This window comes from Dermacentor albipictus, chromosome 4 (assembly GCF_038994185.2).
Source record: "Dermacentor albipictus isolate Rhodes 1998 colony chromosome 4, USDA_Dalb.pri_finalv2, whole genome shotgun sequence".
Taxonomy (NCBI): Eukaryota; Metazoa; Arthropoda; class Arachnida; order Ixodida; family Ixodidae; genus Dermacentor; species Dermacentor albipictus.
The window spans coordinates 160,144,008-160,163,096 of NC_091824.1; the positions used below are offsets into that span (position 1 = coordinate 160,144,008).

Here is a 19,089-nt window from a genome sequence, read left to right on the forward strand (position 1 = left end):
TCAAGGAGCACCAGTTTTCAATCGTTCCGAGAATTGCTCAGCATACAGTGCGATAGAGAGCACCGAATTATTGCGAGCGCGCTGGCAAGCACGCAGTGGCAGCGCGCGTTTTCTTCGCATGTGTACATATAGCGATCCCGAGAAAAAGCGTTCTGACACTAAAACACAAATACGCGTATATATAGAATATCGCCGTATATCTAACACTTGTTTACCAACCTGCAACGATTCAGCACTCTACATGCAGAAAAGAACAGGACCAGAATTAACAAATTCATGTTAGAGCACACGTCGCCATTGCTTATTGAAGCTGAGCAATATGGAAGTTAGATCCATGTAAAGCAAAATCCCAAGAATTATGCCACTTTCGAAATGTCCATCTCCAAAACCTGCTAGAAAGTGAACGGGCTTTGCAGTTAAAATCGGCCCGAAGTAGTAGAAAGAGGTGTTTGGGAAACTGTTAAATGGAACGCTAATGTATTTCTTAACATGACCAGCATTTCTTAGCGCAAGAGGCCGTTATCAACAATCAGTGGCATAGCTGGCGGAGGCGGTCTGCATTGTCTGCGCTTACGTATCGGATGTAGTACTGATGCGCTCCCGAAAAGTTCCTCCAGAAATAAAAACCTGCTACGACAATGCTGTTAATAATGTATACAGAATCCTAGACACCCGCTTAAAGCGACAGAGGTGCACATCTGTAGTAGTCTAGGCTGTCTAGCGTAACCCACTGTCACGACTCAGCGTCGATGCGTTAGCTCCTCCTGAGTGGTGGCATAAAGGGGTGGAGTCTGGTGCCTGGCTTTCGCCAATTACCGTCGTGAACGAGACAAAGGCCTGATGAAATCAAGCAAAAGCAGTGATTTAATGTGATTGCTCAGCAACAGAATAAACTGACGTTATTAAGTAATGGATATGAATATGTTAGACGGAAACAGTACAATTACAATACCAAAGGACAGGTGTAACCAAGTTAAACAATTACTATGTGCATTCGCAACAGGAACAATGGACATCAGTTCCAACTAGATTCCTAAACAGTAATCGAGAAGGCAAATGTTTAGAGTCCACAGTCCACAGAATCAAAAGCGACATACAGTCAACCGGGCGCGCCGGCAGTCCGTCCCAACCGATGCGGCCCGTAAGTGACCCTCGAAGTCGGCGCCTCGACGTCGGCGGCTGGCTTCCACGGCGGCCGGCGGTGTTCGGTGTCGGGGCGTGATGTCGGCAGGTTATTTGCCCGGGAGTTGCTCGGCGTTCGTTTATCGTCCCCAGAGCAGACTGGTGAAGTGTAGGATCGGCGTGCTTTTATAAGCCTCTCGAGGCGCCAGCGTTCACTTCTTGTCGTCTAGACATGGTTCACACACGCGCACACTGGTCCTCGCCGTAGTTCGGGCTCCACTGGCGGTCACCTTCACCGGCAGTCAATTTAATCACACACAAAACAATAGCTGCGGTCGAGGACGGCTTCACGTAGGCCGGGCTTGCTTCCACCGTGGTTTAGACTCTGCTTGCGGTCACCTTCACTGGCAAGCAATTTAATAACACACAAAACAACAGCCGCGGATGCACCCGGCCTCACGTAGCCCGGGTGTGTAGCCACCAAGGTTCCAACCCTACCAGCGATCACCTTCTCCGGCGAACACACTAATCACACGCATTACAGCAGTCACGAACACACATAGCTCAACGTGCTCTGGACGTACCCAAGATCACGTTCTCCACCGTTTGCGAAACGGTGCGGCACGTAGGCTTGTGGCCCACTCTTAAAGAAGCGATGCTTAATAGGCGTGCATACATAGGATGCGGGGGCGGAGAATTGAAGAAATAACGCGACTTTTGTGACACTGCCCCCCACTTCTAGAATATTATTTTATAATATTCATCATACCGCAAAAGTCGCTTGGTATCAACACAAGACTCACATCTATTGATGGTTACACATTAAAGACTGTGGTTGCCGAATATCTGTTTCACAATCTGCTCAGATAATCCGCTCCCACATTTTCTTTTCCCTTTATGTGTTTTACGGTGAACTGGTACTCTTGAAGTAACAAGCTCCATCGAAGGACTCTACTGTTCAGTTGCCGTGCCTGTCTCAAGTAGCTTAAAGGTTGATGGTCCGTCTGGACGACAAAGGGGGCCCCATAGAGATACACCGAGAATTTCTGTATCCCCCACACGAGCGCTAGACATTCTCTTTCAATCGTGCTATAGGCTCTCTCCCTAGGCAGCAGTTTTCTGCTAGCATAGGCTATGGGATGAAGTGTTCCGTCGTGGTCTTGCATTAGGACTGCTCCGAGACTCGTGTCGGAGGCGTCTGTACGTAGCACGAACGGCCTACTGAAATCTGGAAGCCGCAAAATGGGAGCGCTGGAGATTTTGTTCTTCAGTTCTTGGAATGCCTTCTCGTGTATCTGCGTCCAATTCACTATGTTCCTCTCGCCCTTTTTGATTAGCTCCGTAAGCGGTGCGCTGATCTCGGCGTAACCCGGGATAAAATCTCTGTAGTAGCCAGTCAGTCCAAGGAAGGCGCGCACTTGTCTCTTCGTTTTCGGCCGTGAAGCTGCTTCTATCTTGTTTAAAGTCTTTTCCAATGGTTCTAACTTTCCTCCTCCGACTCGATGTCCAAGGAAGTCAATTTCCTCCAAGCCCAATTCGCATTTACTCGGGCGCACAGTCAGACCGGCGGCCTGGATCCGCTCAAAAAGTTGACTCAACGAGGCAAGGTGGTCTTCCCACGTTGCGCTGGCGACGAGCACGTCGTCGTAGTAATGCTCCACGTCTGGTATCCCTTCCACGACTCGACGCATCAATTTGGCGAAAACAGCGGGTGCGGTCTTTAAACCGAAGGGCATGAAACTAAATTGATAAAGTCCCGCTGTGGTGGAAAATGCTGTCTTGGGCCTCGAGTCCTCCGACAGGGGAATTTGCCAGTATCCTTTCGTAAAATCCACCTTCGAGAAAAATTTCTTGTCTCCGACTGTGGCGAAAACAGCGTCAGCCCTAGGCATGGGTTCTGCATCTGCCACTAATACATCATTCAAGCGGCGGAAGTCTATGCACAGCCGATTTGTCTGGTCCGGCTTCTTCACCAGCAACACTGGCGAATTGTAAGGCGATCCTGATTTTTCGATTATTCCGAGCCTTTCCATTTCCTTTACCTCCTTTTCTATATCTTCTCTAGTAGCAAACGGCAGCGGATATTGCTTGACATTTACTGGGGCCTCGGTCGTGGTTTCTAAGTGGCATACGGCCCAGTCTGTCTTCCCTGGAACATTGGAGAAAATGGGTGCTCTCTTTTTCATTTCGTCTAGAAGTTCTTGTCGCTGTGTCGCAGTCAGGCGGGGCGCGAGCTTCACGTCTTCGAAGGTCTCATTTTCCACGAATTCTGGCACTGGAATGCTTTTCCCTTCTTCTTCTGTGACGCTAACTATTGCGTTACTCTGTTTTGACGTTTGTGTGCCGTCTCTGTCCTCGTATTTTTTTAACAGGTTGGCATGGAAAACTCTGGGTCCTCCTACAGTCTCGATGGTATAGTCGACATCACCTTTCTTTGCTTTTACTTCGAAAGGTCCCTTCCACTGCAGAAGCAACTTGTTTTGTTCTGTCGGTAGCAGGACTAGGTCTCCCGGCTGAAACGTTCTCTGCTTTGCTTGGCGGTTGTACAGCTTCGCGTATCGAGCGCCGGCCCTCTCGAGCTCTTCGTGTGCCAATCGACACGTTTCCTCTAAACGGTTGCGAAGGTCGATCACGTGTTGATATGTGGTCTTTGCTTCTTCATCTAGGGCATGGTTCGTCCAAACCTCCTTTAGAATGGTTAGGGGGCCTCTGATGTGGCGACCATACAAGAGCTCGAAGGGGGAAAACCCAAGGCTTGCTTGAGGTACCTCCCTGTAGGCTAATAACAAAGGGGCCAGGTAGCGGTCCCATTCTCTCGGCTTCTCTGCGCACATTCGCTTTAACATAAGCTTCAGGGTCCCGTTAAATTTCTCCACCAAGCCGTTGGCCATGGGATGATATGGCGTTGTGTGCAACTGCCGGACGGATAAGAGGCGGGCGACCTCTTTCATCAGTTCTGATGTAAAGTTAGATCCACGATCGCTAAGTATTTCGTTAGGCACTCCCACACGGGAGAACATTTCTACCAAGGCCTCAGCCACACGCTCTGTCTCGATGCTCGGTAGGGCGACCGCATCCGGATATCTTGTCGCGTAGTCCATAAGAGTCAATATATAGCGATTCCCGCTTCTGGACGGTGGCTGTATAGGCCCCACAATGTCGATTGCGACCCGCTTAAATGGGGTGTCTATGATTGGTACCCTCCCCAGAGGCACATGTGGTACTCTCCCTTTAGGCGTCGTTCGTTGACAGATATCGCAAGAGGCCACAAACCTCTTAACGTCGGCGGTAAGGCCCGGCCAAAAAAATTCTTCCATGATGCGATCTTTTGTTTTCTGAGCTCCCAGATGCCCGGACATGATCCCGTCATGGGCCATTTTCAGTACGGCTTCTCGATGTTCCTTCGGAACGACTAATTGCTGAACATACCTTCCATTTGGCTCTGTGTACGTGCGATACAGAAGCCCGTTTTCTTGCTTAAACTCAATCACGCTCTGCTGATCCCTGCAGGTCAGCTTTTTGCCGATCTGCAAAAAGCAGTGTCGCAACGACTCGTCTCTTTCTTGGGCCTCGGCGTATGTTCCCGCTGTTCCGGGGGTAGTTTCTACGTCGGGCGTTTTCAGCCTCTCAAATTTCTTTCCGGCGCTCTTCGCCTGGGCTCTTGTTACGGCTGCAGCGGTCGCCTCCTCCCTTGCCGGTAAATCATCCGTCTCCTTCGCTGCCTCGCTAGACGGCTCTTCCGGTGCTTTAACACCCTCTATGTTCCCGAGTATTACATCATACAATGGCTCCTGCATACAAAGGGCGGTGATGTTGCCGCAGAAATAGGGGGTCTCGACGTGGATTCGCGCTTCAGGAAGCATCTTCACGGTACCATCAACTAAATAAACTGGGCTACTTTCCCCTGTGAGCTGGTCGTCGTTGACAAGGCTTCTTCTGACTATTACTGTGTTGCTTCCCGTATCGCGCAGTACAGTGACAGATCTCCCGCCTATATTGCCGGCAACAACAGGCATTCCCTCGACTAGGAATTGCGGCCGTGTCATCATTACAGCATTCACCACAGGAATTTTGTTGCCATTCTTTAGCTCAACATATCCGTTGCGGATACATTCCTGGTTGTCTGCCTTGCCAGGTGCATAAACACATGAAGCCTGAGGCTTTTCCTTCCATCTCTGTTGGCAAGTGTCTGCCTTGTGCCCTTTCCTACCGCATTTAAAGCAAACGGGACCATACCCGCCAACAGAGTTCCTCTTGCACTGTGCTGCATGGTGCCCCGTCCTACCACAAAGGTAACATTTTGGTGGCACCCTTTGGCTGGCTTTCCTGTCGTCAGTTTCAATTCTCGCGGCGTCTTCTCGTCCGTCTCTCTTCACCTTTCCCAAGTTAGTGCCTCCTTGTGCTTCGAGAAATCGATCGGCCAGTCCCAGCATTTCATCAAGTGATTCAGCTTTCCTCTCCTTAAGGTAAAGCGACAAGTTCGGGTGGCAACTACTAAGAAATTGCTCCTTAATCAAAATCTCGCGAAGCGAAATGTAGTCCTTCTTTATCTCGGCCATCTCTATCCATCGGTCAAAATAATGGCTCAGCCTTGCCGAAAATTGCGCAGCGGTCTCGCCGTCTGCTGATCTTGCGCTCCTGAATTTTTCTCTGAAGCCCTCAATGGTGAATCGAAAACGCCTCAAGAGAGCGGCCTTGACCTTGGGGTAGCTTGACGCATCTTCCGGTGACAATCTCCGAAAGACACTTAGCGCTTCCCCGCTCAGACATGTGCTCAATACTGTAGCCCACTGCTCTTCCGGCCACCTCTGGCTCCTAGCGAGACCCTCAAAACGGCGTATATATGCATCAAGGTCATCCTTTCTTTCGTCGAATGCGATGAGAAGCTTGCTCGCATTAAGTCTCATACCGTTGTCGGCATCCCTCTCTTGAGTGCTGCTAACATTACTCGGATTCTCCCTCTCCAGCTTTCGAAGCTCCAGCTTAAGACGCAACGCTTCCACCTCACGCTCGCTTGCTTTAAGTGCTGCGGCGTGTTCTCTCTCCGCTACTTCTCGTTCTCTTTCTGATGCCTCTCGAGCCAAAGCCCTTTCCTGTCGTTGTCTCGCCTGTTCCTCCTCTATCCACTTCTTCAGCTCCGCTCCTGAGAGACCGAACTGAGTGCCGATAGATACCAACTTTTCTAACTCCATGGTAAAACAGAAAGTTAGAGTATGCAAAAGAAGCGTTAGAAAATTCCTTTTGGGAAATATTTCCTTTTCTTTTCAACTAGAACTGTCCCTCCTAATGAAGGGGATCATTCACCAAGGTCCTCACCCCGTTCAAGGCGGCTACTTTGCACCAGAAGTCCTGTCGCGGACGCCAGATAATGTCACGACTCAGCGTCGATGCGTTAGCTCCTCCTGAGTGGTGGCATAAAGGGGTGGAGTCTGGTGCCTGGCTTTCGCCAATTACCGTAGTGAACGAGACAAAGGCCTGATGAAATCAAGCAAAAGCAGTGATTTAATGTGATTGCTCAGCAACAGAATAAACTGACGTTATTAAGTAATGGATATGAATATGTTAGACGGAAACAGTACAATTACAATACCAAAGGACAGGTGTAACCAAGTTAAACAATTACTATGTGCATTCGCAACAGGAACAATGGACATCAGTTCCAACTAGATTCCTAAACAGTAATCGAGAAGGCAAATGTTTAGAGTCCACAGTCCACAGAATCAAAAGCGACATACAGTCAACCGGGCGCGCCGGCAGTCCGTCCCAACCGATGCGGCCCGTAAGTGACCCTCGAAGTCGGCGCCTCGACGTCGGCGGCTGGCTTCCACGGCGGCCGGCGGTGTTCGGTGTCGGGGCGTGATGTCGGCAGGTTATTTGCCCGGGAGTTGCTCGGCGTTCGTTTATCGTCCCCAGAGCAGACTGGTGAAGTGTAGGATCGGCGTGCTTTTATAAGCCTCTCGAGGCGCCAGCGTTCACTTCTTGTCGTCTAGACATGGTTCACACACGCGCACACTGGTCCTCGCCGTAGTTCGGGCTCCACTGGCGGTCACCTTCACCGGCAGTCAATTTAATCACACACAAAACAATAGCTGCGGTCGAGGACGGCTTCACGTAGGCCGGGCTTGCTTCCACCGTGGTTTAGACTCTGCTTGCGGTCACCTTCACTGGCAAGCAATTTAATAACACACAAAACAACAGCCGCGGATGCACCCGGCCTCACGTAGCCCGGGTGTGTAGCCACCAAGGTTCCAACCCTACCAGCGATCACCTTCTCCGGCGAACACATTAATCACACGCATTACAGCAGTCACGAACACACATAGCTCAACGTGCTCTGGACGTACCCAAGATCACGTTCTCCACCGTTTGCGAAACGGTGCGGCACGTAGGCTTGTGGCCCACTCTTAAAGAAGCGATGCTTAATAGGCGTGCATACATAGGATGCGGGGGCGGAGAATTGAAGAAATAACGCGACTTTTGTGACACCCACCGATTCAACATAAACGACTAGCTATGAGTATGCGTTAAGAAGCAGGAAGGCGGCCGTTGCTACTCGCACCTGTCGCTCCGCTTTGGCTTGAATGGCCCACTGTTATCAGCGGCACCGCCCTAGGCTAAGATGAGCCTCAGCATTTGCCAAGATGTGTAGCGAAGGCACACCTTATCGCCACGCGCGGCGTATCACGCATCGAAGGGTGCTGTATCCGGCGCTATTATTGCCAGGCGGATGTGGCGTACAGTGACGAATGGAGTACAAGCGCCCGTGCTGTCTGCTTTCCTTGCTTGTATTCCGTTCCGGTGTATCAGCGAACTATATCTTATCGAATTATTCACGTCATTCCAGTGTCACATCTATGAAGAAAACCTTAAACTTGCCTGACCTTTCCTTGTGTCGAAAGTCACTTCGCCTTAACCTTTTCCACGAAATATATTATTGTAACAACCATTTGAAGGACCTCCTGTTTCATCCACCTCATTATACATCTTCAAGGACCGGTAATCCCTTCAAAGTGGGTCTACCGTCTTTTCGCACAAATTTGTGTAATGACTCTTGTTCTTCGAACAAGTGTCGCATGGAACCACCTTCCCTCCACAATCGCCAGCAAAACTTATCACCACGAGTTCAAGATCGCTTTACGAGATGCGTTGTAATATATATATTTTGTTAGCTACACGTCTTGCCATATTGCCCCACTCCTTCGAGTAGTGCCTTTGGGCCCGGATAGTATTTCTAATAAATAAGTAAATAAATAAAAGTCAGGCACCTCTTCTAGCCACAGAGAATGCGATGCATTCTTTGAGTCCAGCGGGTTTTCCATATCCGGTTGTCTACGCTCAACAGCAGGGCCTCGCTGCGTTCTGCCTCCGCTCGAAGAAGAGCGCACTGGAGTGGCCTCACTAGTCCAGCTGAACGCGATCGACGCCTGGCGCAGTTACGCTACATCGGCGAACATTGGACACTCTACAGTCTAGTGTGGCTGGCGCGGGAATATGACACGTCCCATCGCACGCCGGAGCAGCTGGGAACAGGGTGCGCATTGGCGTTCTTGCAACAGCTCAAATGACAAGCGCAACAGGGAGAACGCACGCCGAGAGAGACGCCCGTCAACTATAGAGAGAGATGTGCGAGCAGTGCGCCTGGCTGCCTAGACGCAACATGGCGCAACTGCGAGATCAACGGTTGCGTACCGTTACGTATGGTTCTTCAATATTCGCCATATCCGCATCGGCTACCGGACTGCCGCCAGGTGCACGCGTAGTCTGCATAGGCGCCGATATTTCGCGGGGTTTCTTTAGCAGTCGGGGAAAAAAATTTTCGCAATTAGTACGTCGCTGAAACCACCGCAGTTGTACGTCATTTGGGCGTGCCTACAGATGCCTCATTGACACAGACATGTTTAAAATACTTCCCGGGTTAGATAATTATAATTACCCAATGAAATCTCAGTAACGAGAAAAACTACTGGCGGATATATACTCCACTTTACTGGAAAAAAACTATGCACTAGGTTTTCTTCGAGTAACGCATTTGCTCTTCCTTTAACTATTGGTGCGTGGTGGTAGGGAGGGCCCGTGTAAGTCACTCAGTAACCAAAATGAGGCCAAGCCGGATTCACTCGACATCAGAATCGACAGCAGCCATGTGCAGCAGCGCTTATACCCGGACTCGCAAAAAAAAAAAAAAAGAATGCCACAGTTTCTCCGGAAAGGTGAAGCAGTATTAGCGATAGTGAAGTACAAAACAATTTCACAAAGGAAGATTACACCACCGAGAGAAGCCTCCTCCCCCGCCTATTTCAGAAGCTGCATTACCGACTCGGGAACTACGTCGAAAATTGTATTTCAGTTCGCATATAACACCAGTGGACATCGAAAGGTCCAAATTTTTACAACCATACAATGTTCTCCACAAAAGGGAAAATAGCGCCATACAACATACCTTCGCCATTTTATTAAGTTTCAATGAACATTGAACAGCAATTAGAAGTGGATGCAAGCAGGTAAATTTACACAGGGCAGTGAACACAGAAGGACAAAAGGAACGTTGATGAAACAGCCTGATCAAGACGTAGCACCACAGGCATGTGCGGTAGTGGCACCTGATAAATGTCCAATCTTGCTGAAGGGAGGTTCAGGATCTGCTTTACCTGGCTCTGTAGCGGTACGCAGCTTAACCGCTAACATGAATAACGAGTATAGAGAGGTTCTTGAAAAAATGAGCTTGGTACCATGCCAGCACTAGAATTAGGAGGATAACCTCATACTCTTGATCCTGAGAAGTTAACGTAAATGTTTCATTGCCTTTCATTCACACAATGTGCTTTTTTGCAATGGTACGCTGATGCTGCTCATTAGCCATGATGAATGACTTGATAAACAAAGAAGATGTGGATAAGGAAAAGATACAAACGGAGACCCCTTAATTGGATCAGAAAACAAGTTGACAAGGCACGGGTCATACACAAATACACGAGTGGACGCCTTTCAGTTAGGGAGAACGCCCAGAGCCAAAGTAGGAAGGGTTTCCGAAAAGATCCACGACGATCACTGCGAAACCATTAACGAGCTTTCTGAAGAAACTCGCCGATTAAACGACGCCATCCACCAAAAATGTCATCGATGAAGTGAGAACGCACCCAGCGAAAATGATGAACAACGAGATGAAATGAGTGAATTCGCACGCGCGTACAACACATAGATATGCAGCAACACACACGCACGCACGCTCGCATACGCGCGCGTAACTTCACAATGCGAACCAGTATCAGACTACTATTACGAGAGCGCAGAATGTCAATAAAAGTGCACCGATCCCCAGATTTACTAGGCAGTGTATCACAGAGGTGCCATCATGTTACGTCTAATTGTTTTGGGCCGCTCGTCCAACGGCCATGATACAGCTACCGGGAGGAAAGAAGTCTCGCAGGGATGTCGTGGTCGGTGTTCGCCTCATGAATCCGTAGATGCGCAGCGTCATCGAGTGAGCACGGAGCAAGGAGAGGTGGACTTTTCCTGCAGCTCAACGTCATCGGGCGCAGCAATGTGACGAACTGTCGCAAGAACAGGGCTTGCTGCACTACGGTGAGCCCTAGATTGTATCGCCTACTACGCAGGCGGGCGAGATGTTAACGGGCTGCGGATGTCAAGACAAGGGTTGTCGACTGAAACAACAACAACAACAACAACAACAACAACAACAACAACAACAACAACAACAACAACAACAACAACAACAACAACAACAACAACAACAACAACAGCAACAACAACAACAACAACAACAACAACAACAACAACAACAACAACAACAAATGCATGGTAATGAGCCGTCAGCACACTGTCGCAGTACGGGTCGGAAGGACTTACGCGCAGTCGATGTACTGCAGGACGGGTAGTGCAGGTTTCTTCGTTCGCCAGGAAACCAGTAGCTGTCAGGCTGGAGCATAAGTGCACAGAGGACGGGACGACACGAGCTGAACGTCATGCGTCTGAGACACGGCAGAGCGCAGGGACGTTGCTGGAGTGGGCTAAAAGCGGAGGCCTACAGGGTGCGTAGCTGAAACAAAGGGGGCGACTTTTCAAGTTATGAATATCACCAGAAAGTAGGTACTCACCACGACAGGCGTCATCGCACGAGCCGTGGTAGATGAACTCGTCAAATATGGTCCGCATGTCGAGCGACAGAAAACAAAGAAAGCATGGCACAAAGAATGGAAAAGAAAAAAAGTGGCCGCGTACTTCGGCCGCAACGCGCCGCGCTGCGGACCGAAGGCAACGTCTGTTCTTCAGCGTAGCTGGATGAACTGAAAGTAATACGCCACTGGTTAGCCTGACACTAATTCCGGATGGCATCGACTTCCGCGATTCCACATTTCGCGCTCTTTCGCGCGTGTGTACGCGAAATTGTGGCCGGGAACAATGGCACTCGGAACGGGCCGATGGCCGTGTCGCAAACGAGGGAGGACACCTGCCAGCTATGGCCTGCGCAGTGTCAGCTGCCTGCCTAGCGTTAGCTCAGCCTGAAGCTAGAATCGCCCAACCCCGTCTTCTCCACTTCCGTCACGGCGACGACTCGATGTGGCTGCGGCCTTCCAAGGAAGCTAATGCGTAATTAAGCACTACAATTAACTTCACATAATTTGACAATGCTGTCAATCAGTTTTGATAAAGTTAGGAGCCGCGCCGCCCTCGCAAGCTAAGCACTCCCACCTCGTCGATTAGATGCCGAAGCGACGCGGTGGCGACAGGTGCTCCGTTGTCCCTCAGGGCCGTGCCACAGTCACTTGATTGCACGAGCTTCACCTACGGTTGGGAAGGTAAAAAAAGTCATGGGAAGCACGGACGATTTGCAACGTAGCGTATTGGCACGTAAATAGTGCGACCATGAATACAACGGGATGGCGTAGGACTGTCGGTCGTATACGCCACCCTATGCTATATAACGCGAACTCGCATCGAAAAAAGAAACGCATAAAAGCGCATGCATCGCAGGGCTTTAATCATCGTTGTTGTGAAACGCCGTCTCAAAACGAAGTAAAAGGATGGGCTCGGTCGTCTCGCTGTCGTCGAGAGCGGAGTCATTCGCTGCTCCAACTAAAGTTATTGGGCAAACAGCGCCTCAAATATTGCAGCGAAACAACCGAACGCGACAAAGTCTTTCGCGGATTGTGTGTTGATTGACCGGGCGACTTCGAAGACCGCGTGAGGCGCCTGCGCCTCGGCGTCTGTTGCCTTGCGCAGAGCTGTGATAGTCACACTTCTGCGGACACACCGTGAGCACATTCATGCGGCACTAACGGCGTTGTAAATCACAATAAGGCGTAAAAATACGCAGTAACAGAGGGCACGGTGGGCTGGAGTGCAGAGGGTGAGCAGCCTTGCCAGAGCGCGCCGCCCGGGTTTTGCGGTGCAAGACAGCGCTAACGTTAGCCGCTGCAGGCTCGAGTAGCACTGCGCACGCGCGAAAAAGAGCCGGGTGCAAATCGCTTCATTGTCCAGGGGCGCTATTCTGGACACGCATGGCGGCTGCACAGCCGCCATTATCCGCCATGTTTACTCTCTTATTGGCTGTGGCGAGCTCACGTGCCTAGAATTTTTTGTTGGGAAACGGAAGTTTTGCGAAATGTCATTTTGCGTTTTCATCAAGATGACGAAACGTGACGTCGAGCTGCAAATTTTATGGACTAATACATTTTTTTTGGTCCTAGGCAGATATATTGTGATGTTAGTGCTTCAAAAAGAATGTGAGCGGTAGCGTGCAGAAGCCAGTGCAATGCATCTGCGATTGCGCGAATATGTGGTGGCGATTCAAGATATGCGCCATGCCAGCTTGCTGATTGGCTGAAGGAATATCTCGTGAGGAGCGTCACAGGAAAGGCTGTTTCGTAATCGTCATTTTGACGATGCGTGACGTTGCACTGGGCCGCCATTGCTGAGATTTTCCGCCATAATTTTTGCTGCGACGAGCCGCGCGAATTATGCTAATGAGCAGCCATATGCAATGGCAGCCGAGAGGAATGCGTATCGCCACATTTTCCCCCTTGTTTGGCGCCACGAAAATCTTTTGTTCATAACGCGTGCTCATAGTATTTGCATCGCTCTCGGGTGGTGTTGGCATTTGTGTTTGGGGCCATCATTTTTTAAAAGAACGCGTTTATACAAAATAATATTGGTTGAACATAGCAAACTTTCGGCAATGTTGTCCACTTTTCACTGCTGCATTTGTATTGTAATCAAGATTAATGCCTTTTCGCACAATCAAAAGTTATGACAACGGCCTCTTTCTAATTTATAAAAAGAAATGTACGCAAGGCGGCGCCTTGAAGTTTCCTCCCGCGGTGCGAGTAACCAGCGAAATGAACAAGAGATGGCAGCGCCGGCGCTTGCGTCGCGCTAGTGGTTATCTCTGGCGCCCGCAACGCTATCGGTGATATTCGGCCGTTTCTCAGCCAGCCGAGTCGGGCTGAGTCACTTGCGTTTCACGAAATAGCGATAACGTGGCCTAGAACGTGCGCGCATCACCACTGGTAGGTCGCGTATGTTGTCTCAAGCAAGAAAACGCGTTGGCGCCAACACGCGATGACTCATTGCATTTTCCTGGGACACGCATCCTAGCTATTGAAGGAGACGACGGCTTGTACGCAGCAGACGACGGAAGCGCGAAGCGTTTTCGACGGAACAATCATGCGCTTTGAGATAGCTGCTTTATTTTTACTGCGGAGGAAAACTGTTTTGCTTTACCGATAACGCTACATTCACTGTCTTCATTTCAGTTTCTTAGGCGAAACGTCAAGTTGGCGTCACGTTACGTAAGCAAAACCGGGCCACCAGCACCATTTTGTTTGCGTCGCGCCTACGTCACGCATCGAAGAAAATGGCGGAATGTCCAGAATAGCGCCCCAGTTCTCATCTTGTGCGCCCGCTTCCCGCCGCCGCGGTCGCCCTGCATGGCCATGTGGTTTTAACGGGTTTTAATACGAGGCGCGGTCAGCCGCCATCACTCGTGCTTGCTTGCCGCTTGCAACGTCATTTTGAAGCCCCTATAGGAAGGCAGCGCGGCCACGGCGGCACGAAGCGAACGCACAAGGTATAGAAGCCGGTCAAGGAAGCGATGAGCAGGCACCCGACTCAAGGCCGCGCGTGCGCAGTGGACACCCAACTCGAGCCCAGCACTTAGCCATGAGTTAGCGTTAGGACGAGCTGCTCCGCAGCGCACCAGCGGCGCGTACTAGACAAGGCATTTCACCTCCGCACATAACAGTATCGAAGACCATATATTCTTGCAAAGAATCCCTAGACTTCGCCGAGATGCGGTAAGGGGCCAGAGATACCGGGAAAAAAGAAACATATATGGGGAAACACGCTAGTTACGCGTCAACGGCTAAATGCAACGGCTTCAAGCAGATATATAAAAAAAATTGCCGTGCCATTGTAAGGTGTATAGCGCGTTCCAGTTAACGGCAGCCAAGCTGTTTCAGAAAAAAAAAGAAAAAGCACAGTGCAAGACAGTTTCAAGGCTACGGTGTTCGGTTGCCAGAATTCTGACGCTAGAAGACCGCAGGTTTCATAACTTTATCTTACAACATGAATTCTTCGCTTCTTTTCTGTTTTTGAACAGCTTGAATAATCTTGGCTGCGACACACACACACGCACATATAGTGGCTCACCTCGCAAGGTAGTTGAAGCACGTGGCGATGACAGTTGCCTCGATGTCCCTCGGGTAAATGACACAGTCAGTTCGTTCGTGGGAACACGCGCACAAAAGAAAGGACCACGGCAGGCGAAACTTGAGACTGGTCAGGACGTCAGGCGTGACAGCTCGTGCACATGGCTCGTGCATGAGAACGGATGGAATCGCCGCCGCGCGTCGCCTACATATTCCGGGAGATCTAATGGGCCCTGCGGGAATTCCGGAGCAAAACAGAGTCCCGTAAACACAATTGCAGAAGTCCTGGCAACAAGAGGAGCAGCGGCGACTTAAAGCTTCGAAGCACGCCATACATCAGAAGGCAGCGGCGGAACCCATGGCTGTTTCCCGGTCGGTGAAGTGATGGACACCGCGCCTAACGTCGACAATAGCTGCCGGAGCATATATAGTAAGATGCTACGGTTCAGCTGAACGGGCGGCTGCTGCGCCAAACGCAAAATGACGAGCGGGTCAGTTAAGGGAACAGGGTAGGTAAAATTTCCGAAAAAAAGCTATTTTTGTTTTTGTGTAATTTAAAATCTCTATTCTTTGCTTAACATGGCCCAGTGTTTCATTTGCGCGCACGCGAAATATTTACCTCAAAATCAACATTTTTCGAAACCTAGGCAGCCTCCAGCCACGCCCCCTTTGAGACATGCTCGGGATCTGTGCCTCTCCTAAACTGAAAAAAAAAAAATGAAGCGCATATTTTTTGTCACGTTTAGCGGAATGGCTGTCACTCATCTGGAAACAGTGAAAACCTAGCTAGCATAATTCACTTAGCCAAACAAATCCTAAAGGCTCAACCAGACGTACGCGTTCCAATGCGCCCGCACGCGCTGCACCACGCCTGGGCGCGTACGGCGTCAGGCGCGGAGGCTGTTTCGCGTGTAGGCGCGCGGCGGTGTGGAGACCTACGACCGCTAGGTTTTTCGCGCCCGCGCCGGAAGCTGCCGCTCGCGTCAGTAGCATGACGCACCTCACATGACCACGGCAAGCCAACGTCACTTCCGGAACGACTCTTCGCGCGACGTTCAGGCAAGCCCGGGTAGGGTGGCTAGAATGGGAGGTGTCAGCATCGGCTGGGCTGCGCTGCGTACGGCGGTGCGGCATTTTTTCATGACAGCGACAGGTGGCGCGCTCGTCGTCTCCGAGATAAAGCCCCTCAATGTCCCAAAGTAGCGCCATTCACTTCTCTCCTCCTCCGCTCGGCGCGGCCTCGACGGTGGCGCCGCCGGCAGTGGGCCTGCCGTAGCAGACGACGTCTAACACGCTACGGGAGGAAATCCGCGGAAAAGTTCGTTCGAGTCCTGCGGAGCAGTTTTTTCAATCTAGATCTTGCTTTGTCAGTCGGTAACTGGCCTTAAGAATGTCGTGTCGGATTTGCGGAAGAAATAGAGAAAAGCACCATTATTCAAGGCGTATTTAAGGCGTAAAGCGCGCGCACGTTGAAAGTTCGTGTTGCTGAAACACGACACAAGCACGCGGTGTGCTCAGACACGCGAGTAATTACCAGAGTTTCAGGTTTTGACAGCGCGAAAGTATGTGCACGTGGTTTCGTAGGTTAATTTACGTACCTGCAGGATGCTTTTGTTCGGCCGGCGCGTGAGAGATTCCGACTGTCTGCGGTCAGCAATGCCTGGCAGCAGGGCCGTTTCTGTTCCGCGCCTTTAACAGATGTACGTAGCTCATGCACAGGTTGTGGTGGCCATGAGCAACGTTTTCACACATAGGCGGTATAGATAATTTTAACAACTTACCAGCATATGAAATCGTTATTTATTTATTACAGTGCAAATGGTTAGAATTTGATAGAAAAGAAAGAAGGAACTTGATGGGACAACTGGAAAGAGGTTCAGAAAATAATTATCCCCCTCCCTCATTGGCACCAGCAACACTTTTGTTGAAGTGCTAATTTTATCTCTGTATACTACGTGCGTCTGTATTCTTTTGCGTTGTAAGTTTTCACAAGGAAGCAGTGTTGCGTTAACTGGAACAGTCAAGGCACACAAGACAGAAGAAAAGTTGATTCTTGGGTTTTACATCCCAACACCACGATCTCATAAGGCACGCCATAATGGGGGCTCTGGATTAATTTTTTTTGCAGCTGGGGTTCTTTAACGCACCCCCAATGCACTGGACACGGGCCCGTTTTGACACGGGCGTCAAAAGAAGAGGTTGGAGGAGCCGTGTCACTTAACAAAGCCGCGCGTTCTTTGCCACTTGCTCGAAGTCAGCCCGCCCGATCTTGTGAATCCACACTTTTCTTCGTTTTGCGTTGCGCCCGGCGGATGGTAAAACAAAAAGCTTTTTGCCGTCACTGGGTCTGTTGTGGCAACCGTAGGCGCAGCAGCACGGCATCGCAATTAAGCACTCGGCCCTAACACATTGTATAAAACTACCGCGCTCCTTCAAACCGCCTGCCGTACTTCGTCGCGGAGGCCCAAAAATGGGGGTCGCAGGCCCAAGATTGGGGGTCGCAGCGCGCTGGAAAGAAAAGATATACAAAAGCGCGGCGCCTGCTCTGCGCCGGACAGAAAAAAATATACAAAAGCGCGGGGCCCGCTTTCACGTGACACAGATTGGCCAATGGGGAAGCGGAGGAGGCCGGGGCGACAGGAGGAGTGGAGGAGGAAGCGCCTGGGTGAGCGGGGTGGCGGAAAGATCTAAGAATGGCGCTACTTTTGGAAAATTGAGGGGCTTTACTCCGAGATGCCTAGCGTGATGTGTTTGAGCAATCTCTCCGGCTCCAAGCGCGCGTCGTGATGTCTGTGGTGAAGTTGATGTCCGCCACATCGTCCTGAAAAAATGCTGCCTCTCCGGCGCTCCGATGCCGACACCTCCCCCTCTAGCCACCATAGCCCGGGCAAGCTGCTTCAGTACCTGGTGATGCTATGCCGATGCTGCTGCAGGTTTCGCCTGGCTCACAATACTCATATTAGGTCGCAGTTGAGCTGAATGACCCACAAGGAGTCGTAAAATATGTTTCTGAAATATGAAAACAAATTTTAAGCTGAAATTATCGTGTTTTCTTGCAATATGTAACCCGTTGCTTAACATGGACGTTAAGCGAAGGCTAGACTGCCTTGAACATGGCAAGCTAGCAACACTGCGCCGCCGCGACGAGACGCGCGGCTACGCGCGGCAACTCGTACATCGTTTGGGTGCGCGCCAGCTTCCTCCGTCGGGCGCGACGCGACGTCGAGTCAGCGCGGCGTGTGCGGACGCATTGGAACGCGTACGTCTGGTTGAGCCTTAAGACGCAGCTGGATTACGCGCAGCGCGCGGCGTTTTGCTCGTGCTTCGGCGTGTTTTCGCGGACAATCGAATTTGTTTATACTTTGGTGCTGGTTATTTAGCGGTAATGCAAAGACGAAGTCAAACAAGTGCTTTAAAAAAACGTCTCTTCCACGGAAACCGGCATAAGTCGATCTCCAATGACGCCATTTCTCCGCAACACAATCCAGGAGTGGGCGCCGCGGCCACCACGTGCGCGTCTGCATCGAAGCTTTCGCCCTCGGCGGAACGCTTGAAGAACCTAAAGGCAAGTGATAGTGACCGCGGTTGTGGCCTGATTGACATTGACCTTCTGTCGTGTGCCGTTACCGAAAGCTGTGCGTGTAAAGCGTGCGGTGGCGACATGCAGCTTGTTGAGGACGCTGCACGAAAAGGAGTTGCTTGCGCGTTTTCCCTGCACTGTGTAAAGTGCTTCGCAGCGCACCGGTTCGAGACATCGAGATGGACAACATCGGGCCTTTACGAAGTCAATGTGAGGATTGTTTATGCATTGCGATGCATAGGAAAATGAGCAGCTGCCGGGACTACGTTGTGTGCGATGCTCAACTTGCCAAAACCACCCGCAAAATTTTCGCGGTACAATGATGAACAACTGAATCATGTTACCGCCACCGCTGAAAGATCAATGGAATGCGCAGCTAAAGAAGCAATGGACCTCAATGACGGAGATATTGATATCGCTATTGTCTTGACGAGGGCGCACCTCAAATAATGGCATAGTGTCCGCAACCAGCGTTGACTCTGGCAAGGTCATTGATGTGGAAGTAATGACGAAACCTTGCGCAATGTACGTGTCGAACGCCACCTCTCGTGCCGACCTAGACAAGCATCATTGCCAACGGAACTATGTAGGTTCAAGCGGAGGAATGGAGACCGAAGGAGCTTTGCGTATATTTCAAAGGAGCAAACAACTACACGGTGTTCGATACACTAAGTGTTTAGGAGATGGAGGCAGAAAAGCCATATGGAGATAATGTTGACG

General features: G+C 50.5%; 1 protein-coding gene across 3 annotated transcripts in view; it reads right to left on the reverse strand.

Moving 5' to 3' along the window:
- The window catches only part of Lac (septate junction protein lachesin), a 78,722-nt gene extending 63,463 nt beyond the window's left edge, over positions 1 to 15,259 (reverse strand). The window contains exons 1-3 of one of the 3 annotated variants that reach the window (XM_065429431.2): positions 14,791 to 15,259; positions 11,833 to 11,925; positions 10,990 to 11,179 (exon numbers count right to left, since the gene is read on the reverse strand). In XM_065429431.2, the coding sequence (XP_065285503.2) occupies positions 10,990 to 11,107 (118 nt within the window). In that variant the 5' untranslated portion in view covers positions 11,108 to 11,179; positions 11,833 to 11,925; positions 14,791 to 15,259. Of the gene's footprint in view, positions 1 to 10,989; positions 11,180 to 11,237; positions 11,405 to 11,832; positions 11,926 to 14,790 lie in introns of those variants that run through there. The other 2 variants (XM_065429434.2, XM_070537752.1) reach the window with 2 other exon arrangements.
- Positions 15,260 to 19,089: the final 3,830 nt, after the last annotated feature.